At 34.6% G+C, this 11,302-nt stretch overlaps 1 protein-coding gene across 3 annotated transcripts in view; it reads right to left on the reverse strand.

Moving 5' to 3' along the window:
• Positions 1–1,877: 1,877 nt before the first annotated feature.
• LOC128238260 (uncharacterized) overlaps positions 1,878–11,302 on the reverse strand; it is a 49,404-nt gene continuing 39,979 nt past the window's right edge. For all 3 annotated transcript variants that reach the window (XM_052953979.1, XM_052953977.1, XM_052953978.1), the window contains exon 2: positions 1,878–6,027. In XM_052953979.1, the coding sequence (XP_052809939.1) occupies positions 3,569–5,677 (2,109 nt within the window). In that variant the 5' untranslated portion in view covers positions 5,678–6,027 and the 3' untranslated portion in view covers positions 1,878–3,568. The remainder of the gene's footprint in view (positions 6,028–11,302) is intronic.

The raw sequence follows: 11,302 nt of genomic DNA on the forward strand, positions 1-11,302 counted from the left end.
CTTTAAAGTCTGCTATTAGTTATGGTATTATCAACATGGTATAGCCAGTGAACCCACTATAGGGGGTTTAAATCGGGTTCAAACATTTAAACTTGCATATCCTTCCATGGCATTCTTTATACAGATTTTCAACTTGTTTGTCCTATTAACGTTTAAAATGCAAGATGTGCATGGTAATGATTTCCACTTCGAAAGTCATTTGTGTACAGAAAAGGGGCCATAGTGTGTGTTAAATCAAGGAGAAAGTTGTTCTTGGTATGAAAATAAAATGTTTGACCCAAACATTTGTCAGGTTGTTATTCTTTCATAAAAGTTCTTCAAAAGATGGTTTAGAGTGCGGGACACATTTCTGTAAGATGCATTGCAGATCTAAGTCACAATTTGAAATAACCTTTGTGTCATAATTATTTTAGTTTTCTACATTATTAATGTGAATTGAATTTTTGCGGGGATAAAGGTTGAAAACAAAGTTGAGGACATGAAACAAAATCAACTTCTTATAATCAGTGATATACCTGCAGATTTAAAAATTTTGGAGTTAAGACATTGGTATAGCAAAAGGCATTGGCTTGTCGTTGAACCTGCTTTTTGATTGTTTTGTGGGAAAAAAATCTATGTCTAGACAACAAAACCTGTGTATCTGTATAAAACTATGTAATTGTTTTTTTGGTTTGGTTAAAGTTCGCCAAAATGTTGATTGATTGATCTAAATTTATCCAATATTTCAAAATTTATCCAATATTTCAAAATTTATCCAATATTTCATATTTACCAATCACATCCTTTATATAAGCAAACTAACCAAAAGATAACATGTGGACAACTGGACAAAGTTTTATTTCGGTTGGCTGGCCATGAGTGTTTTCTGCAGGCAACAAAATTGAAAACAAACATATAAAACTCTTACTCTATGTTATTTGCAGTAAAAACCCGGCTCGATATCGTTTGTCTAGTTTTCCTCGTTGGCTCGACCTGGATGTTAGGGAACGATTCAGATTAACTCGCTGTAAGCATTACAGTTTGACTGGATATTCGCGAGGCTCAAAGTTTTTTGGCAGATCCCTGGAATGTCGAGCCAACTTGTTTCGACCGTTCGTGTATGTACATAATCCAAATCATGTTCATGTTAATTGTTCAGATTCCATAAAATCTTGATGGAATATACTTTTCTGTCAATATTCTCTGTTTATAGATTACTATCTATAGTTTTTGCTTTTTTTATAATGCTATAGTTATGGCCTTCTAGCAAATAAACTGTTTGTCTTGTATGTTGATAAAAAAGAAAATAATGCCACAATAATAATACAATAATGTACAATTTTATTATTTTTTCAGTTATTTCAAAAGCATTGCATGTAGAATATTTTTTCTTAATAAAATTAAAAAAAATTTTTTATTAACAACAGATATTCTAGAATAGAGTAAAACAGGAAAGATTCTTAATTATTTTGTATTATGTGGTCAAGTGAGTAACAGTTGACACCCGCAACCAGAGCTAATGAACTTATACACTAGTGCTTGAGCAAGAGTAAAATTTCACTCACGAGAGTTGAGGGTGACCTAAGTGTTTTGCACCATGTTGTCAAGAACAAAGTTCAATAAATGGAGTGGAGTATACAGAAAGTAAATAGCCTTGCAATTTATCTGTATGTGATTTTTAGAATGGGTAAGCCCATCCTACTTTTTACCTTCCGATATGGGGGTTAATGTGGATATAAAAGCAGCGAAAACACTCTCTAACATGGAACGAGATTGACAGTTAACTTTGTTAACGAACAAGACGCCTATTAACATTGTTTCCTGCAGTTTTCAGTAATTTCCAAGACGTTATTTAACAAGACTACCATAATCCAGTGCTTTTTAAGGGAGAGGAAGACACAACTTCTTATTTTACATTCTATTTATCACAGAATATTCATATTTGTACATATATAGGAATTAATAACATAAAATCAAAATGGAGATTTAATATGGCATGTAAAGACAGCACTAAAGTTTAAATATTTGTTTTACGAAAATTGCTTCACCAACATAATAGATCAAAGAGACACTGTATCCAACTGAGCATGTTTTCACAAACAAAAACAATGTTTGTGCTGCATTTCACATAACCTACAATTGATTACTGTATTCATATCCTAATGGCTGGATAATACCAGACCTTCCTAATGGATAATAGATATGAAATTGCATTCCATTCAAAAGTGATTATATTTTTTTCTCTCAAAAATACATTTTTTTGTACATAAAATTCTCATTATAGATTTTCTTTCATGTGTTTGTGTGTAATAATTTCTGGAAATGTATGAAAAACTGGTTTAAATACAAGTATTACTTGTAATAAAAATATATAATCACTTTTGAATAAGACAAACTGTTTGTTATATATCAGATTCCCTGAGGAATAAAATCAAACCTAAACGTTTTTAAATTACCTTTGCTTTATTTAGCCCAGCTTTAACTATTATTTCTCAGGGCCCCATTTCAATAAGACAATAGTCGTAAGACTCACGCTGCTTAAGAGTGCTCAGCTACACTCCCTGTGAAGTAAAGGGCGGAATCTATGCAATATAAATTATTGTCCTTACAATACTTTTATTGAAACAAAGCTATGCCAAAAATGGAGTTACACATAGAAAGTTATGATCTTTAAGCCTGACCATCTTTTTTGAACCCGGGCCCAGTGTATGTATAATATGTCCAATTTTCTGTAGAAGCTTTTCTGTGACCTCTTACTATCCTGTTAACTAAACAGTTTGCACAATAAATAATGAACAGGTCGTTTATTAAGTCTATAAACATAGGTGGATTTTCCTTTGTCCGAGCGTCTGAAAATAGGATATGAAAAATATAAGTTAATACCCTATGTATTGTTGTTTAATGTTATCCTTAAAGCTGTTTAATCGTTTGATGTTATTCAATATTTAAAAAACAATAATCTTATTTACACAGGGACTTAAGTAAAATGTCTGCTTTTAAAAACATATCAATCATATGATCAAATAATTAATGTGAGCCATAGAGAATAAGACTGGCGTGTGAAAGTTGATTCATTGGGAATAATAGAAAAATTGCTGCCTTGTTAAATCATTTCTGTATTTTCCCACAAGGTCTTTTATCTAATCCTTCTCAACAAAATCGTGCATTGATCCTACTTAGCATGACTTAATTTAGGTGCAAAAACTGCATTTGCATTTTTTAAAACTTATTGTAAATCAAGTTGAATGTTTCCTCATACAAAATATTTAATTACTATATTGAGAAGGGAAAAGCTATAATAGAGATTCTATTCGAAGTTTACCTAAGGCATTCAAGGTATTCATCGTGTTCTTTATACCATGTATCTTATGCAAGATCATGGACAGTAAGGGTGCATTTCTTGTATTGCTACTTGAACAAACCTTTGAGAATAAATTGCCTTTAATTATACTAAAGCATTGACATACATGTATTTATATATAAATATATATTCGACTTTTGGCCTCACTGATTTAGTTTATAACTTTAATACTGCTTTCATGATATAGTTAAACATATGAAAACAATTGTATAATAAACATTATATTAACTATTCATTGTTGTACATATTAGTCTTAAGTTTCCGCCTAACTTTGATGAAATTGTTATTTGTAACTGCATGTAAATTCTGTCGCGTATGTTCCACCCATTCTGCGCGTTCCTGCGGGTTTGGCTCACCGTGCCTAACCCAGCGCTGTTCCTGTTCGCTTGTTTCACCATGTTTCACCCAATGTTGGTCACTTTCATTTCCATTGTCAACTTCAGAATATGTGTCCAGATCAGCCTGTTGTATGTCACTCATATAACTAGTAACACGAGTTGCGTTCTTGTCTTGTCTTAATGTTAGACGCACAATCTCTTGGGAGTAGCTCTTTTTGCTCTCTTGTGGAACGCTGATATGTATATGCTTCGGACCCGATATGTTTACTCGCGGAAAAGTCGGGTGCTTGTATGTCCGCACTGGAAATTCATTTTGAGACTCATATCCGTTTATCACAGCACTTGTAATTTCAGGTTCGTCATTTGAGACATTATTCACTTCTACCTTATCATCAAAAGCTATGGCTTTACCTTTCTTAGGCATCGCAAGTCTTTCCTCGTTTTTGGTGGAATTGTACGTTGCGGAGGTTGTCGACCAGGTTTCGTCCTCATTTTCTGGTGCGTCTTCCTGTTCTGGTGTATTCCGCCCGGATTCGGTCATAATCGGTAAACGTATGGCCCTCGGTGACGGTTCAGGTGTAATTTCCTTAACCTCAACCTTTGGTGGGGTCAAGGTCGCCCTGTTTAGCACGTGACGGTGTAGCACATGCGCAGTCCCGGTTTCTCGTGGTTTCCGAAAAGGAACTGATTTACGTGGTGACTCAACAGTTTTGGATCGAACTTCATTAAACCTGATACTTTTTTCATAACTCGGTACTGATTCCGTCACCGTTGTAGTCAAACCAGGATGGTTTTCATCAGGTGCTATGGCCAAGAAACGGTATAATTTAAATTCCTTCATTGGCCTTTGCCTCTCGTTACGCTTAGCTCGGGTTCTGTCCCTGAAAGACCGCACACTCACTACACTCTTTGCCTTCATGGCTTTGTCAGTGGTTTTGCCATCATGAAGCATGTTTGGTGCACTCTTGATCGACATACTCGACGCACACCCTGAGGCTCGCCGATTGTCATCTACGTTTTTCTCTTGTTGGTCTATAGCCTTTAGCTCAGAGTTACACCGCGGTAAACCTTTAACATTATCCTTTGCATACACAACATTTGGAACTTGTGAAGAAAGTTCTTTCACAGACACCCCAGAATCTTTTCTCGAAAGCGTTGAACTTGATCTTGACTCCCCATAAGGTAAGCCTTTCTTGTCATTCAATATCCGCTTCTGGATGTCCTTTGAGGTTTTTGTTTGTAAAAATGCTATCACTTGTTTCATGTTGAGTTTGTCGGGATCATGGTCGTTAATGGGAGTTGTGCTTCTCGGGAGCTGATTAACGTTCAGCTTAAATTTCTTCTTCTTCTGCACTTGCTCCACATAGTTACTGTCTCTTATTCTCTGGAGTTCCATTTCACCAGGAGTCAATGGTACAGAACGTCTAACGCCGTTAACAGGTGAACAAAATGTCCGTGCATCTGAAGATGGGAAACTCGGTTTTGGAAGCTTAGTCCGCGTGTTATCCACGCGCGCAACCTTCTCCTGTTCATCTTTGTTTTCAGACGACACAAAGGATGAAGAAGAAGACAGTTGGTCGTTTATGTCCTGAACACTGAATTTCAAGGCTTCTTTCATTTCTGAGTGAATTTCGGGAACTTTCTTTTTAAATTTCTTAGTTCGTTTAAACGGAGACTCCAAATTGTTTGTCCGAGATGTGTTAGAGGAACATCCGGATTGATGTGCATCCGAATACACTGACACTGTGTCCGATTCCGGAAACACATCGGACCTTAGCGAGTTCACTGATTTAACGTCCGACCTCATATCGGAATTTGCCGAACCCAAGTTACTATTCGGCGGCCTAGTTACTGCAAGGACCGGAAATCCACGACTGGCAGACGGATTTTTCCCGGTCATTCTCCGAGGATCGTGAGATCTTGCGTTATTGCTGGAAAATGGCACGATTCTAAGAACTGTCGGCTGCCAAGTATCGGACATAAGAAGCACTGTGCTCATATTGGTTTTGGTGTAAGAAACAACTACGAACTATTGAAAAACTACAACTAGCACTACAGAAAGAATCACGGAATAAAATTAAACGCGAAATGATTGCAGATGGGTTTTGTATTCAGTTTTCAAAATATTCATCCTCGTGGTTAACTTCTTTCGAAGCTCGCGGATCACATTGTTCTGAATTGTTCAGTCATACTGTTTCCTCTAAATCAAAATTATTCACATAGAGCCTGTTGCATGAAATATACTTCCAATCCATGTTCAGGGATTACCAACGAATGCAGCATCACGTATTCTTCTTCGCTCAATACGTTCCTTCATAGAAGGCACTCGACGAATGCGCTGGTGATGATCTGTAAATAGAATATAAACATGTTATTGAAAAAAAAAATAACAGACTTTAGACAGTCTTGTTTTTGACGTTTATACTAGCAATTCTTTTGAACGTTACATTTTATTTGACGAAGATTAACGAAACTTGGTCAGATGCCATTCAATGATTAAATCCTAAATTCTCACGGAAAATAAGAGTGTAATGATTTACTTCTAATATATTTCATAAAAAAAACTTTAAGTAAATGTTTGTACGTACTCTTGTATTAAGTAATAAACTTGTCAATAAAACAACTTGGGGTTAATCCACGAGAGCTAAAATATTGAATATCTGCACCGATATGATTAAAAATAGCATTAAAACTGGTTTACATAGATATTTCCAAATAAATGCTTTACTATTGACTTATCGGCTTTGACATCCATTTTTTTCTTATTCAAATTTTGCACAAGTATAAGCCCTTGTGATTTTATTTACTCTTTAAGTGGAAAAATGGTGTATCAGTTAAACCTCTAACCCGCCTTTGGAGAGACATCCGATCATTTGCATAAAATGATGGAAAATTAAGGGTGAATTATAATGCCACCACTCAATAAAATTTACTCTGCTTACAAAGGACTACTGTTATGTGAAATCAAATGCCTTTTTAATGAGTTGTGATTTACAGGTTTCGTGTTTGAGGAAATATTTAATATGAAAAGACACGAAGAATCATTAAACACAATTTAAGAAATAAAATAATTTTTTAATTAAAATATTGAAAGATATGCCGTTTTCATAATATATCTTTTTAATATACTAACATTTAATGAACACGTCTGAAATGAGAGCTCCTTGTTAGAGCCCGACATGGGAACTAGATAGAAGTCTGAAAGTATGTGTGTAAACTTGTCGTCATTGTTTTGTCAACATTTTACTTACGATGAATGTCCTGTTTGTAATACTATGACTATATAAAAGTCACAAAAACTGCTGGCGATGTTAAAAAGCTTGGAACAATGGAAGGAATAATATTATTATAAGCAGTAACTGGCGTATTAATTATCTTTAACTGTCAAAGTGTTTGTAAGAGTCCACTGTCTATTTTGTAATTTCTTAAAGATGAACAGAATTCTTTTCGAATGGACACTGTTTGTTTTCCAATGGTCGAATTCAGCGGTGTGAACTTGATAGTTTTCCTATACGGACCAAATGCTGACCAACTTGTCTCCGAGAATAGATTCCACTGACCAAGCCGATAATCTCCAAACAGTTAGCAAGTACTCGATGACCATTGAGAGTTGTTGACCAGGAATCACAATAACAACTCAACACAAGTACTCGAGAGCCGTAAATCTCTAGAGTCTACAGTAAATATGAATTGTGGCTATCGCAAATAACTGTCAAAATATTGATATTGTCATTATCGACCTGTCAATCCGTTTATCGTACTATTAGTAAGAATAATGGCTTTGACACCCTGGGACACTTTCCATAGCAGATAAGCCACGACCCGGTCAGAGTGGAACAACGTGGCAGAATCGCCAAACACTCTGGACATGCTGTCCTTTCTCCGCTATCAAACTGGTCACTCTAACCATTGCACAGCAACAAATGTGTCGATCACAGGTTTTCAGTTTTGACCTATTTCAATCTGCGGAAATAAATCATTCGCCAGCAGAAATCACCTACATTGAGTTTTAAAAGCAGACTTAAGATTTCTAATACAAATGGTGGCCAGGGGCGATAGTCAGTAAGCATCTTAAGTCATCTCCTCACTTAAGTTAACTTCTTAAGTTAAGTGTCTCACTAATCATATGTTATAATAACTTCATAATACCTTAACTACTTTGTTATCATTGTTTTTTTTTTATAATTTAAATACATACTTTCATGTGAAAAAAACTTTTACTTTTCTTTTAATTTGACTATGAAAAAATGAGGAAATTGACTTAAATTATGAAATGACTTAAGATATTTCATGAATACCGGCCCAGTTCCATATCTGGGCATGAATCTTTAAGCGTAATAAACAAGTCTTGATTTAAGGGTATTATTTATTGACATTAAGTGATAAGATAAGATAAAAGTGTGTCACATGTATATAAAACTATCATTTTGGTGTGTAGCTCCTTGGCCTTATTAGTGTTGAGGGTAACTTTGGCATTTGATCTCTAAAGACGACCGGGGTGGGGTGGGGTGGGGGAGAGCTCTTGTTTGACAAAAGAGAGCATCAAAGGGATACAATATCTACTACTTACACGTGCAAAATACGTAGACTGTAAGACATCGTTAAATTTTGACACAGCTGTAAATGCATGTATATCACTTCCATGCCTGCATAAGGCAATATAAATGTAACATTTTATTCGGGGCATCAAAATGTGTCAGTGATTTGAGAGTACCGAAATACAGAAACTTGTTAACCGGCGGAAAATCTGATATTTCACCAAAGAGAAGCTTGTACAAATTTGTCCAAATGTAAAATGAGTAATGTCAAAGAACGCCTAAAAGACGACAATTGAAAATCACATTATTTCAATGTTGCTATATTTGAACAGGAAATTGTTTTATGTTCCATATGTTTTATTAGCTATTGACCCTCTGCTTCGATATATGTAAGTGGCTTAAATGATCGAATTGCTATCCATCTTAAAATGTAGACCTTAGTAAATTCACCCATGCCTGAATGTCTGGTATTAAAGGGCACTTAGCAAATAAAAAACGTATCGTGTGAAGTCTTTCAAGTCTCGAGCCTGCATTTCAAGCTCGTTTGCTCATTCTCAATGCAAACCTAATTTACTATGTATAAATTTTAAGTATTACTTGCAGCTTTTTGACAGCTAAATCGTCTTGTAAATCACGGCCTTTTAATTTATTTGAAAGTCCGTTTGATATGTACACGTGTTTTTTTCCCCTAAAAAATGCACATTAACTTGTCGTCTTCGCTTGCTTATGCACATGTAAATCTTCTGTAGCTTCTTGTTTCCAGTGTTATCATTTGTGCAACGCGCGCGCGCTATTTGCTTATGACGTCAAAGAGCTAATCTTGACATCGGATAATGTTAAGAAAAAGATGCTTAGTCAGGGAATCTTTCGAATTTCATTTTCAAGAAAGCTAACCTATATAGATCTGATTTGTAATATTTGACAAAAAAATCATAAGCCCTGATCCAGGACAGCACCATAGAAACACGACAAACACATGTGCCTTATGTGTACAGTCTACTGAGAAGATGAATGATAAAACCTGAATATATCAAAGGTGCTCGTCACATTGCCTGGATACAGTAATACATTTTTTTTTATAATTTTTATTTTTTTTTATTATTTATTTTGGTCAAAATAGTGAATATACTGTGTCATTTAAAAAAATATTCCACAATTTTTCATGAAAGAAAATTAGTATAATATATAAATAAATATATATTTAAATGACATGTATTCACTCTCTTGACCGAAATAAATAAATAATTAAAAAAATATATATATAAAAAAAAAGAAAATATGAAATAAGTAGGTATTACTGTATCCAGGCAATGTGACGAGCACCTGTGGAATATATATATACAGGACAAAATCATTCTCAACTCATCCCAGCAGACAAATATATACGTAATTGTAAATGCAAATGTTAGTGTAAAAAAAACAACAACAATGAAATAATGGACCGATTGTTATGAAATGCGTTAAAGTTAACAGCGTTGTTAACGACATCGCAGTTGTTAACTTTGAGTCTTTAAAGGATACACTTGTCATCAACAAGATTTGAGCTGTTATTGTATGGATTTAAATATATGAGCACGTCATCAAAAAGTTCACGTTTAAAGTTAAAAAAGATGTCGTTTATATAATCACTTTGTTAACTTTAACAAAGTTCTTGAACAATCGGCTCACTGTTTCAATGTCATTTCATAAGTCTAGAAACACATTAAGCCCCATGATCAACTTCATTTTGGAATGCGTGTGACGAAGATCAGTCTTATAGTTTAATAAACTATCCTGGTCAGTGGAAGTCAGAATGATAAAGGTAGATTCTTAAGCCAACAGTTATGATGTGATCAATGTCGGATAAGATAAAATCCTAATATATGGAAATTATCACCTGCTTTAAGATCTATGAGTCAGTAGTCATGAATTACTTGTAACCGCAGTCACACCATTATCAGGAAGCTATATGTTTGGTAAAGCATGCGTTTATCTGATTAGATAGAGGACGTATTAGTTATGGTATGTCATTTAAGGACGGAATAAGTGAATGAATTAATTTATAATTGTGACATGTACACTCTATTTTAACATTAATCACATCGACCTCTCGTGTACACGATACCGTTGAGGGGACATTGTAATAATATTCCAAATATTTGATGGTGTCCCCTTGACAGTTCCGCCTATGTACATGCGTGTAAATTTAATTTAAGGCACATCAAATATATAAATGTCATTTATACGGCCCACTATCCAACGTTGCTAGAATACTGAAGAGTCTCTAACACCAAAGGCTGTAACATCTTGAGAAATAAATAATATTGCATGATATTAGCACTGCCAATAAGTACAGACTACTTCATTCCGAACTTCGAGAATGCATGGTAAGCGTTTATTTATTTTACAGGTTTAGGTTTGAGCATGCTATTACAAGGCGGCTTAACTTTTGTAACGTCAAACCAGGGCACATGTGAACATCCTGACAAAGTGCTTCAATAACCTGTAGGAACTTTTGCCAAATTCTCATGCAAAATGTTGAAAAAGATTTTATCGAATAAACAGTGCTGAAAGATTTCTGTTTGTACGAGTTCAAACATACATCTTACTTCCCATGTTTAACAATGATGAAAATCATTTAAGTAACTTTAGTAAAACAAAACTTCAGAAAAATGTGATTTTATTATAAACAAACATTTACCATCGATATTTCCATTTTCTGAAGTGCAAAGCACACTATACACAGGGCGACACTTGATCAAATGTACACGTTTTAAGCCGGTCTTTTCTCTACAATTATCCGCAGTGTTTATTCCGGAAATGAGATTTTCAACACACATTTCCAGGGATTGACTAGAAATCATCTCCAAAGATTCCGAGCATCGATTTAACCTTACAATTTAGTTATAAACATTAGATGTTCATTTTCTCAAATCTGAAATTATTTTGACCCTTTATGAACGCGACTCGGTTTCGGTTCCATTTATGATTTATGTAAATCTCTGAGGGCTTTTCATAAACACAGGGGCCCGTTTCAATAAAGATTTGAGTCATAAATTTATTATATTTTCGCTGTTTTGCTACATAATTTAAAAAAAAAAACCCAG

Source organism: Mya arenaria, chromosome 6 (genome assembly GCF_026914265.1).
Source record: "Mya arenaria isolate MELC-2E11 chromosome 6, ASM2691426v1".
NCBI lineage: Eukaryota > Metazoa > Mollusca > Bivalvia > Myida > Myidae > Mya > Mya arenaria.